This window comes from Dermacentor andersoni, chromosome 11, assembly GCF_023375885.2.
Source record: "Dermacentor andersoni chromosome 11, qqDerAnde1_hic_scaffold, whole genome shotgun sequence".
NCBI lineage: Eukaryota > Metazoa > Arthropoda > Arachnida > Ixodida > Ixodidae > Dermacentor > Dermacentor andersoni.
This window is the reverse complement of record NC_092824.1, coordinates 18489231-18502450: the sequence shown is the minus strand read 5'-3', so window position 1 is coordinate 18502450 and position 13220 is coordinate 18489231. Positions and strand designations below refer to the sequence as shown.

General features: G+C 47.4%; 1 protein-coding gene across 3 annotated transcripts in view; it reads left to right on the top strand.

The window, feature by feature from the left end:
• The first annotated feature begins 5737 nt into the window (after window positions 1-5737).
• LOC126517380 (uncharacterized) overlaps window positions 5738-13220 on the top strand; it is a 147965-nt gene continuing 140482 nt past the window's right edge. For 2 of the 3 annotated variants that reach the window (XM_050167094.3, XM_050167093.3), the window contains exon 1: window positions 5739-7208. In XM_050167094.3, the coding sequence (XP_050023051.1) occupies window positions 6927-7208 (282 nt within the window). In that variant the 5' untranslated portion in view covers window positions 5739-6926. Of the gene's footprint in view, window positions 7209-13220 lie in introns of all 3 variants that reach the window. The other variant, XM_050167092.3, reaches the window with a different exon arrangement.

The window sequence follows — 13220 nt, the reverse complement described above, 5'->3', positions numbered from 1 at the left end:
AACTAGTATGGATACGACCTATAGCCTTGAGCTAGGGATCCGATATATTGTACATAATTATCTGCGCACAGTTCTAAGCTGAATAAAGTAAGGTATTCAAAAAGAATTTATTCTATTCTGTATGCCACCACCATTCCAAAGCAATCGATGTATAACAGCACATAACTGAATGTGAATACCAAATTAAGCTGTGTTGCTAAATGGCGTTTATGGAATAGTGCTTCTAATACCGTGAGATGAGAATTAGTACGGCCAGAAGAGGCGCAATAAGGACAGACTGGTGGCGACGCCATCCGGAAGTTTCCTCATCTGATCGCCGTGACGTCATGAATTTTGACAGCGTCTGCTCCAATCAAGTTGGTTGTTTATCGGTAACGAGCGATCACACTGCAAGTTCGAAACAACGAGAGACTCAACCTACAGCAAATTTTGACAACGTCCCTTGCGTTAGAACGGTCCAAAATACGGGAAAACAGCACCAAATTCACGACGCCATACTGACGTACACCGGCGTAATGTTTCTTCTTAAAATTTGAAGCAGGAAACTTGGCCCTTGATTTCCGATATAATCGAATGTCTTTCACAAATAAATAAAAAAAGGTGGATTCTTGAAAGGACCTACTTTATCAGCGTAGCCTGGCTGAGTGTTGGACTTCAGTGTCCATTCGAGTACTGCGGAGTATAGGAAGAAACCTGCTGCTGTGCTATTCTGAGCCGAGTATTCTAGGCATTGCCTCGCTATCTTGTCAATTCCGATTGGCTCGCGGGGCTACCGCAGCCTCAAGACGCCCTCGTGCCGCGGAAGCTGCCTCGCTTCTGAGTAAAGCGGGAACGTTCGGTATATACTGGACCGCTTTTTCGTGACTTGCCGCGAGCCGCAAACGGAGGAGACCAATGAGAGCGGCCCCTTCAGTCACGCACGATCGGGAAACCGGTTTCAAGCGGACATGCTCGACCGTTCGATTCGTATTGGAGTCAGCCGGACCGCTTGCTTCGCATTATCGTCTGCTCGCGTCAGCTCTCGCTGGCGCGTGTTTTGATTGTCATGGTTTGCGATTGATTTTTTTTTTTACAATGATGAGTCGACCCGATGGAAAACTTTTTGGACACAGTTCGCCATATCAGATTCTGTACAAGACGGACCCGAACGCATGGACGCGAAGGCGATGCTGGCGACACCCAATACCTCGTTCTCCATTTGAACGCGGCGAATCACGACACCACAACAGAAGGGACAGCTTTCGCAACAGCTTAATCGTATAGAGAAGGCCGGTTTTCCAAAATCTATTATCGGTGTCAATATGTGAAGGGGTAGTGAAAAAAATAAAAGAAAGGGAAGCACCCCAAACACAGATCGAAAAGGTAAAAGGTTTGCAGTCATCGCTTATTTCGGTTTGTTCCAACAAAGGTTTGCATAAGCAATCTCTACTATGCGCGGCCAGATTCGAGCTTGTTGCATTCCTGATCGCATGGGGCATGGGTTAAAAAAGACAGCCATGAAGTATGGTGTTCAAGTCGTCTTTTCAGCAAAAAACTGAATTATGGGGTTTTACGTGCCAAAACCACTTCCTGATTATGAGGCACGCCGTAGTGGGGGACTCCGGAAATTTCGACCACCTGGGGTTCTTTAACGTGCACCTAAATCTAAGTACACGGGTGTTTTCGCATTTCGCCCCCATCGAAATGCGGCCGCCGTGGTCGGGATTAGCAAAAAAAAAAAAAAAAAAAAGCTCGTTAAACAAGATTTGCAATCCTGTCACTAGACCTAAACAGGCGTCCAAGGCTATGTGCCGCGTCAAACACTTGGGGCAGCTCGTGGCGTGCTCGGTGGGAGTGGTCTACGTCATTCCACTTTCGTGCGGCAAAAAGTACTCTGGGCAGACGGGACGCTGCCTTAACATCCGCCTTAGGGAGCACCAAGGTGCGGTCAGGAATGCAACAGGCTCGAATCTGGACGCGCATAGTAGAGATTGCTTATGCAAACCTTTGTTAGAACAAACCGAAATATTGTATAAAAATATGAATCAGAGGCTAACACCCTTTCGACCTCGTAAGCATCACTTTACACGTGTTTACAATTTCTGCATATTTTAGTCCCTTGTTTGAAAAAATAAACCAGTTGTTAGTCCGCGCTCGTATCGTGCACTTCCTTTTGTCTTTCGTCCGGGTGGCGCTGCCCGGACGAAAGGGTATAAGGCCAGCGAGACGCTACGGAGAGATCTTCTCTGCCCTTGCGTACAGGAGCACGTACGCCAAACGCTTCTGCACTTTTATTGCGATAGCAATTACATATGCACACTTCAAGCGCGTTTCCGCCGTCGCCATCGCCGTGAGGTTCCGTATAGATTCCAAGGCGCCGCATAGCACTCTATGTGCGAGGGGAACCGACCAATCGTGTCTCAATCTCGCCCGCGCGAAAGAGACGAAGGCGGGCTGGAAGCGCGCAGTCTCCAACGTGCGCGTTTTCTACTCCGCCTGCAACTGCGAATGTGGCGGCTAAGCGCAGTCGCCTGGCCGTATCTTGAGAACGATGTGCTTTGGGGGCAGAGTGTAGGTACGTCGGCGGCTCCTAGCTTCATGCGTGCTGTGTGTTTTTGGCGCTCACTTTTCGTTGAAGCGACAGACAGCACGAATTCCACTTCGCTCGCTGATGCTGCCTCGCTTCCTCACACCGCCGTTATGACAGCGAGTTTCCGCGGTCGTGGAGTCAGATGTGTTCAGGTTTGCTTGTGCGCGCGTGACACCATACTTGTTAATTTATTAGTGTTGCTGTTTATATGGCCGATAAAACTATTATCCTTACTTCGTATAGCTGTCCACTAATTTGCTATCGATATCAATGCTTCGCCTTTCGGGCGAAACTGTGCCTTCTTTTTTTGTGTGTGTGTGTCGGGATTGCGTTGAATCGGCAACTAACCTCTAAGTTGCTGGCTTCGTTTGCACAGTAAAGAAGTAATGTCTGAATACTAAAGTGCACGGCATGCAAGCACGACAACATTTTATGTATGCTTACTTGCCTACGGTGCATATAACATATTTTTTGTTACCGCCGCAATTTACAAATATTCGGCGGCCAAGTTTAAATTTCTGGAGAGCGCAGAGCAGCTGTTCTGTACATCTGCATAAAGTGGAATAACATGCGCACGTGTACAAAGAAAGAAAGAAAAGAAGAAAGAAAGGAATAAAAAGAAAGAAAGAAAGAAAGAAAGAAAGAAGCCTCTAATATATGTGAAGCCAGTTTAGACGTTCTTATGCATATCGGACTCTGCATTAAAGCCGACGCCATTGGCTTCCTACGAGAAGAAGCGGAGAGATAATTACCGACGTAGTCTCGCAAATTATTTTGTAACGTTGATTGCTGATCGCTCGTGCAATATCCATGCGGATCTCAATTGTACTTGCACGAAGAGACACTATATCAACCTGATCGCAAGCACAGCACCGATAGCTTAGTTCGATAAAATAACGTCCTTTTCAGCAGCGCTCTGCAACACATTGGTCAATAAATCATCATTTTCTCTGCAATGGTTCATTTCGCGACGTTCATACTCATCACAACCTGTATCTAGGCGCGCACAACCACGTTCTTTGATCGCTGTGCACCGTACTAATGCCAGTACCATGCTCCCGGCATGCAACGCTCAGAGGACGCACTAGCAAAGAGACGGAAACGAATGCGTGCAACACGGCGAGCTGTTCACAGTGAACAGCGCTTCTGTGTGGAGCGCGGATGTCGCGCTTTTAGCCGTCTCTACGGGCTCCGCATAATGTGAACTGGCCGCGGCGAGGCCATCGCATATTGGGGACGGCAACAGCGCCCACTGTAAACGGAGCGCATTTCCGCGAGCATTGACCTACTTTTCGGGAAGCGTAAGATTTACTACGCTCCTTACTTCTTCCCTCTCCCGGGCCCCAAGCGATCCTCCTCATCCTCAGATGGCGCGAGAGCATCAAGTCAGGGACGTGCTTTCTCTCTCTACCCCCCCCCCCCCCGCCTCATACCGCCTCCTTTATCTTTCTATTTTTTAAATAAAGAACCCCTGATGCGACTGAATTACACTGCTTAACGTTAGCATTGCACTGACTGCATAGCAGACGGAAAACGGGCTGACGATTGCAGACGACAGTTGGGTTTGCGGAGTGACGTTCAAATTTTGGCCGAGCGCTGCAGCCCACCTTGCCTGGCGATTTCGTAAAATATTTTTTTTCTCCGCTTCAAAAGAAAAAGAGCTACGAGAGTGAAAGCGAAGCGTCTGCGCGGCTGTTGCGTGCTCGATTTCCTTTTTTTTTTTTTCGCTCTCTTTCTCTCGTGTCGCGCACTGCGGGAGGTTTTTATTTGCCGTTATTGCTTAGCGCCGGTAAGGGGAGACAAGGGAAAGGGAAAGCGACCGTGTGACCTAGTGGCTGACAGCATGGGGAGGGGGAGGCCATCTAGGGTCTGCGGACCCCGGGCAAGCCCGGGGCCCGGGACTTCGCACGGACCTTCAAGAGGAGGCGGAGCCAAACGGCGGCCGCGAGCCCAGCCCCTTGCTCCGGGTCCGCAGATATCAGCAGTTAAGAAACTCCCCGTAAGCGTTGTGCTCCTGAACAACCCAACAATCTACCAAAAAAATGCATCTTACAGATTGCTGCGCCATCTACCAACGCTAACAAAAACTTTTTTATAATACTTGCAATATTTGTTACCAACTTATGTTTGTTCATTTCTTGTATAGATGACGCGCAACTTTGTTAGCCTTCATAGATTGTTGCTGCGAAAGCTTACGTTTTGAAGCCAGGTGATATGGCTGTGAGGAAAAGCCAGCGTCGTCTGCTACAAAAGGATTTTAAGGGCTCGCATTATGAGGCACTAATGACGAATCATGTGCACCAAGCTGTAAGACTTGAACGTTACAGAGGCTTTGCGGAAGGCATCGGAACGGAGTTTCGCTCAAACGTACAGGGGTGTCGCTTCGAAAGGTTGGCGCCCGGGTTTCGAAAGCCCCAGCCCCCGGTCGTGTCCAATCGTGATAGAGCGCGGCAAGTTTGTAAATTCAGCCGCTCGATAACGGTACACAGGATGTCAACATTGATAAGCAGAATCTCCCGGGTATTCGTATTCTACATGCCGCGAAACACTCATATATAATATTTGTGATAAAAAAAAAGAACGTACAATAAAATTAAGTGCGAAGTACGTGTAAGTCGTTCCAAGTACGTCTGATGAAGAAGAGGGCCGTTCAGGAACGTTATAAACCCGGTGGAAACGGCTGCAAAGATAAGGCACGCGTTACCGCCGATAACGCGGCGTGCCGCATTCTTGACGGCCGAGCTACGAACGCGTGCGCGCGAGGTGCCGCAATATCCTGTCGCCGTCGATCATATATGCCTTACCGCAAGAAGCAGATATGGCACCAAGAATGAAACGGGGTGCAAGCGTCGTCAACCGCTGCAACGGAAGTCGACTTCTGTTACCAGGAAGCATCACAATGTAAAAAAATAATAATAATAAACCACGCAGAGGGCACGACGGGTCTTGCAGGGCAGCAATCTTGTAAGGCGCCTACTCGGGTCGAGCTCTGCAGCGGCTGCTCGCCGAACCCTTAAAACCCGGTGCTCGGGGCCAGAGCCGCGGCTCGACTGAGACGTTCGCGTTTTGTCCGCGTAGTGGCGCTGCCGGCAGCGGAGGTGGGAAGCCCGGGCGATCCCAGGCGTGACGTAGCGGCCCGGGGCCGTGGTTTAGTGCGCATCGACGACTACGCAGCCGGGACACTATTTCCTGCGTATGGCCGCGGATGCGGCTGGCGGCTGCAACGCGAGGGGTGCAACTTTGAGGAAATTTTAAGTTCGCAGGTGGAATTTGCAGCGCATCTTGTAAAGCGAGGAGCCCCAAGTGCAAAGGAACCCCAGTAACGCCCGGAAACAGCAGAAGCATGCGTAGGTGAGGCGCAACCGCGAGTTTTCGGCACCGTCTTTTGCAGCGCTCGGCGGCGTTTCGAGAGAGCTGTGCCCAGGCGCTCCCGGAGTAGGGCGCACTCTTGCAACCAGGTAGCGCAACCTGTCTAGGCCTAGCAGCGGACGACGCCACGCTCGCACTGAACCACGTTTCTGAAGCGTAACGACGAATGTATCGGGCGTGTCATCGAGTAAGTTGGTTGGTTTGAGTAGCCAGGACGCTTAAGCCGGCTGGCGAGTAGTTTGCTGTATCGGTGCTGGCTATCGCGGTCGACGTTTTGCACAGCCGACCCTACCTACTCCCTGGTTTCGCAAGCGTCCAAGCCAGCGAGCTTCGCCGTCGGCTCTGCGCAGCGCTTGGCTAGAAACAAACCCGTGTGAAGGCTACGGCGCGCCTCAGATGACACCGGCAGCGGAAGACTGCAGCACTTTTTTGACGTCGACGTAGGAACAAAGGCGTGAGACGCTCGCATATTTATGCGCTGTTCGCCTTCGCGTGCAGTGGGCCGCACTGTCAAAAAGTCGCGCAAAGTTTTGCGAGCGCACGATTTTTAGCCTCGACACCAGCGCATCCCCTCGTCGTCTGTCCCAAAATCGTCTGCAACCGCGAGGCCCCGGCTGCAACGGCAAACTCGACGGTTCCAGCACATCGAAATACAAAAGTCCGCAACGGCCGCCTGTCACCGGACAGATTTTATTTTTCTCTGAAGCTTGTTCTCTAGACCGGGAGTCTCGTGCCGAACTTGATGACAAGTCGCAGGAGAGTTCGAGGCGAGAGAAGGGGAAGTCGAGAAAGTTTTCTCACGTAACCTCGGCTCCAGCGATCCGATCGGCGAACCGACCAACCCCACGCTGTGTGTGTTTTGTGCGTGCGTGCGTGCGGTTTTGTCGGTGCGGCCGCCGCGAGCCGCCGGTTGAATGGGCCTTGTCGTAAAGCGAGTAGCGTAGAGGCTGCAGCGACGAGCCCCGATGCTGACGTCCGAGACGGCGGCATGCGCAAGTTGTCCAAGTCCAAGAGCGGCGGTGACAAGGCTGCGTCGTCGTCCATCGGCGGCGGGTCCCACGACGCGACGGCGCTGCGCCTAGCCAGCTACCGCGGCGGGGAAGCGGCGGTGTCCGTGCCGTCGTCGACGGAAAGCCCTAAGGTTAGTCCTAGCTCGCCCGAGGACGACCACGGGGCGAGTTCGTCGGAACCTGTTGCCGCGGCGGCACCGGGACAGCGCATCATGAGCGGTCTCGACCAGCCGTCGACGAGCCGGGGAGACGTTGTCAAGGTGCGTACGCTACAGACACGCTACATACCACGCCACTCCCGGAGAACCGGGGGTGTGGGTTCGAGGCAGGCGCGAGTGTTTTTTCCGCGTGGTGTTTCCCCCTTTCCCTCGCTTCTCATCGATTGTTTGATGCCGGGGGCATTAGCATTTCGGGCGTGCTGGCTCTGTGTTCGGCGGCCAGTGGGGGTGGGCTGTCACGCCGCGGGCTCCGGCCCCGCGCCCTGCGAGCGCACGCCCGCGAAGCAAGCCCCGGCCGAACAACACGGCGGCGCGACCGCCGGCGTCGTTCTCTTTTTGTTTCTTTCCCGGTCTCTGGGGTGGGTGCATTTCGAGGGTAGCCACCGATAAGCTTGAGGCAGGTGTCAGACGACGCCAGTGACCGTTCCCGTGGCCACTGCGATTCGCCGCGTTTCTTTTCAGCGCAACGGTACCGGCGGCATTCGTTCCGTTCTCTAGCTTTTCTTTTTTTTTTTATCGTCGACCGGCGGTGTATTTTGGCGCGCCTCACAGGCAGTTCCGGCGATCAGGGCACGAGAAACATGGTCATTTGTGAGATTACACGCAGGCAAATCTTTTCGTGCTTTTCGATGTCTCCTTGCAAGCTGTGTAAAGACGACTCGGGACATTAGTTGGTGCCGGTGGTCAGGAGGATGCGTCACTTCGCCTTAAGCAGATTTGTCGCTTTTTGCGGTCTAATCGCATTGTTAATTACTGCGGAGGCAGAAATTCCTCGAGCTGCTGCATCGGGACTTTAGGTGGTTAACGCAGGCGCGTTGACGTGCGTAAAATTCCACACTCATTGCTGTTGTACTCGGATATCATCTGCTGGCCGTTGGCTACACAGTGTACTCTTAGATTTTACAGTGCAGTGACGCTTCTCAGCTACAGACCGCTTGCGTAAAAGTGCACCAGTCGCGCTGTTGCATTAGTAAGATGCAAGAGGAGAAGCGCCCAAGCTTTTCTGTTGCACTGATCGTGTTGTCAGCAGTCTGTTGTTTGACAAGTGTGAGTGGTAGTTTTGTTCTGTCTACAGGTAGTTGGACACACAGCCTCATTAAGCTGCATGCACTGTGCACGGTTATGTAGATTGCAGGTTTGTAAACCGTGGCATTACTTAACTTGCTGGCCGATTCCCTTATCATTTATCTTTCCATATTGTCCCAAGTCATGTACGTCAAATCGTCTTCTGCATGTAAAGCACTGGCAAGATAGCAAGTTTGCGATTTTCGCTGTTATATGTAACTAGCATGTTGCGAATGCAGAGATATTGCCTGCTGTGATATGGCCAAAGCACCAGCTTTCCCGTGTTTCCTTATGGGATTACTCTCTTCAGGGTATATGGTGCCAGTGTTGATAAGTTCTAAAGAAAACACATTGTGGCAACTTGTCTATGCTTGGTGGAGCTTCACGTCGGTCACATTCGTGATGCCTGGTTGAGAAGATGTGGTGGAACAACGGCTGTCATCGATAATTTGTCACTGAAATGTTTGTACTGACAAGGCTCAAGCTTCTAGTTACAATGTAACTTGGTCTTATGAGTAAATCTTGAGCTAGGTGTTATTTGCGGTCATTGTTCAGTGTGGCGCACATTTACCAACACAATGTATACTTCTTGATTGCAAGTGTAGCTGATATTGCACATAGACACGAAAGGAAAAAAATCTCATGAAGCACTCAGACTTGGAACAAAACTGATCTAGGTATCTCCCGAAGAGGTAGTTGGCAGACGAGTGTGTGTCTGTCATAAAGAAATTTAGGAAAGTACTGGGTTTAATGTCACCAAAGTCTCAATCTAGCTGTGAACCTCAGTATTTTGGTGGTCACAGATCCATTTTGTCAACCTTTGGTTATTTAGCTTGCACAGAATGCTCAATACATGAGTGTTCCTGCATTACACTGCCATGGAAATGGAGCTGCTGCAGATGGGACTCAAACCCATGACCATGACAGCAGCCCATGACAGCAGCAGAATGCCAGGTCTCATTCGGTGTGTGCAGTTCAGTTGTTCATCGTATGAATGCAACATGTTTTGTGTGTATTCCTTCAAGTGTCCCCTATTTCATTGTTTCTTTCTATTTAAATTTTTTGTTATTAAAGGCAGCTTTCTTATTAAATTATTTCTGCTTAATCAACTCTAAAATGACTCTAGGTTGAAAAGTGAGTGCGACTTCCATTGTCCAGTGCGACATTTTAAAGTGCCCCACTTGAGCTGTCGGATTAGCAACGTCCTTATCTGCTGGAATTCAAAAGATAAAGCCAACTTCGTGGTGTCCCGGCTGATAGCTCTCTCTCTCGAGGTGTGCAGGCATGCCAAACGTGAAATGACGTAGCGACTGTGGGCACAGTATGCTATGCTTGTGTAGCTGTGTGGTATATTTGGTGGAATAAAATTGGAGTGGTCAAGCTGCCCAGCCGCACGTTAAAGAACCCCAGGTGGTCCAAATTTCTGGAGTCCCCCACTACGGCGTGCCTCATGATCAGAAAGTGGTTTTGGCACGTAAAACCCCATAATTTAGTTTTTTTAAGCTGCCCAGCAATACATGTGCGTCATTGACTCAGTTAAAAAGCACCTAATTTTTCAGTTGTCCGCAAAAGGAATTGCAAAGTATTTTGACTGATAGAGGAATAAAGCTGATTAATTTTACAGTGCTAGGTGTTATAGTTCTGCAGAAACCCGCAAGGTGGAGAGAAGTAATTAATAAAGGTAAAATGAGACATGCACCCAATTGTAGCAGTTGCTACAATGGAAACCCATATGGGTTTCCTTTGTAGCAATTGCTACGATCGGGTGGATGTCTCATCTTCCCTTATTGACAGTGCTTGTTGGATTATTCATCATGAATTTGTTGTCAAGTGAAAGAAAGGGTGTAGCTAATTCCAGAGGTATTAGTGATGGCGAACTTAATAATGGGCGTTTGAATGACACCCGTCATTGTTAATGTAAAGTGGTATGAAAGTGATCAGTTTTGCTGGTCATGATTAGTTGCAGCAGAAGCCACCAGAATTTGTTTTAATTGATGATCTAATGTTGATTCTCATCTCTATGGCAGCAGAGGCCAGCAGACTTCGTGTGGTGATTGCAGATGTGAATATTCATTATGATCACTAATAACCTTATGGGCTCATTGGTTATGGCCCCTGCTCCAATTGCAGAATTAAAGTGGCTCCATCCTGCACATCCGTGACACCACTCATCACCTAAACACTGCACATCATTGGCAGTACTGAAATGAACTGAAATTTTTGGGAGTTAAATGTTAGCGAAATATAAGCAACACAGAGGCTTGAAATGCTTTGTTGTTGGCTTTGTTAATTGTGACAGCGCCAGAAAAGCAGATCACAAAGTTCTTCATTCATGATACTTTCTTTTTGAGGCAACTGTCTGAGTTTTTGTTTTTGCAGCTTCACATGAAGCATTGAGGTGGCGTTATGCTTTACCTTTCATTTACCAGGCAGCCAATACCAAGCTAAGATTTTCATACAGATGTTTGTAGAGAGTCGCATTGTTCACCACTCCGTTAAATTATCTCCAAACTACGTTCAAATTATCCCTTTTAGACACTCTGTGCACGATGGAACATGCCAAAGTATTGCATCAAAAGGAAAAGCAAAACACCAAAGAAAATGATGATAGTTAAAATGTGTCGCATCTTTGAAACACTTCTGGTTTTCACCCATACTACAAATATATGCAAAGTGTTTAAATACAAAATCAATTGGAAGGTAGACAGCCGGTTGTTTGTTGTCAGATGTATGGTGTTGTGTAGCGAGTTCACTTCTTTCCTTGTTTTTCACAGCGTTTTACATCAGTCATATTTTTCAAGTGGCTTGGCAGGTATCCTAGACACAAAATGTAGCTGATGTTCTCATATCGGATGTTACTGCAGAGACTTATCACACGGAGTGCACATTTTGCAAACTTGACAAAACTCACTGAGTTCAGAATTGAAAATTCTTAATTTGCTCTGCAGCTGTAGGCATTTCATGATTCTGAAGGTACAGGAAGCGTGGTGAAACTGCATTTTCAATGAACAGAATTAATTTGGGCTGTGCCTGAAGGGGTCAGTGTCATAACGTTGGTAGCTTGTGCTAAATAAATCAAAATTTTCTTGAATCTCCAAAGGGCCTGACCTGCTTGTCATATATTTAACATCCTATTCAGGTGTAACAGACACATCCTGGGTGCAGCCTGGACCAGGATGTGGCAGTTACATCTCAATAGTGGCAAAATGAAAAAAACAATAAGAAACAAGTATTCTCAAGTATCCTGCTCCGGTGCCGCACATGTTCTGAAGTAATCCAGAGCTCTCCCCTGTGGCATCCCTTGCAGTATGTGTGTTGTTCGTCGGCATAAAACCACATAATTGATCCGATCATTCAATGGTGACTTGGTGAATTTCGAAAAAAGGTAGGTGTTTCCCAGAACACTGCATCTGAAAAAGCCGCTCCTATACCCGAAATCTTCTTGGAATTCATGCTCAAAGTTGTCATTTGTGGGTGCTGTCAAACTTGATAGCAATTAAAAATTCCTAGTCTACGGCTGTTGCCGTAATATTATCGTTATTATTTCATCATTATTATTTGTATGTGGTGCTTAGGATGCAAGAAATATGTCTGAACTAGACGTTCAACTAGAATAATAGGCACCTGAAAGTGTCATAGTTATAGGACCAAAATGTAGTGGTGACTACGTCCATGTCAAGGTACTATCATCAAAAATTCAAATGGGAACAGTTTAAATATTACTGCAGTGAATTGTTCCATTTCCAGGTTCCCTGGTGTTTGTGAGAGCTGCCTAATTCAAACTCCAAATTTTACACTTGGGACTGCTTCATGCTTATAAATTGACGACTGAGATATTACACATGACCACATAATTACTCACTTCTACATAAATCGCATTTCCATATAATTACTTCTAAACGTTGTTCTTTCCTGTTCACGTCTCAATTTCTGCTCATGGTAAATCATTATGGTACGAGTGATAATAGAATCATTGAAGCTCAAGTACTCGTAATTTAAAGGTCCTTCAACAACACACAAGTTTAATTTTACTAAGCACCTAAACTGTGCCTTCTAGCTGTCTTTACAATTATTCTTAGATCTGGTACATGTTAAAGGACCTCAGATAGTCAAAGTTAATCTAGTCCCTCACTACGGTGTGCCTTGTAATTGTAAAGTGGTTTTGGCATGTGAAACCCCAGAATCAAACTTTTTCTATTATTCCTGATCGGAAAACTACGTTGAGCTGCCTATTGTGAAATGTTTTTTTCCCACATGGACAGCATTATGCATGTATTACAATTAAACTCTGATGGGAAGCCATACTTGATCTGTGTTTTAGTATACTTCATTAACAGATGTCTGGTAAGGGTGAAAGGCTGTCGAAAGCCATGGATGATGCACTAGCTTTTGCACAAGATTGACAAAAAGGATAGTTTATTTAAGAAGTTTGTGCATACACATAAAGAAGTAGACCTATTGCATTTAAGTGGTTTCGAAATTCTTTAGATAAGGAACTTAAATATCAAAGAAAATGTGTTACTGTCATCTATTTTCTTCCTGTTCCAAACGAACAGATGTATTATGGAACAAGCTGAATTCACTTGTGGGACAGAGTGACAGAAAGGTACTGGTCACGGAAATCTTACATGGTGGGGAACAGTCAGTGGTGATCTTATGGGGATCTTACGGCTATGGTTGGCAAATGCTTCACAGCAAACTGCCGCATTTACTAAATGACCATAATAAAATACAAGCCGATCTTTGCGAAGTAGAATTATCTGACTTGTACACATTCTTTCTAGCCTAAAATTGGCCTCTAGAGCTGTCTTCGATTTGTATTTAATTATATTGGTAAATGCCACTATTACAATGCATACATTGTAATGAAGTGTTGTGCTGGTCTTTGATGCTGATGTGAAGTGATGTATGCTAATGCATGATGCTCTGTGCAGGGCAGTAACTAGTGATGTGTTTAATTTTAAGGTTTTGAAAAAATGTATGACAATG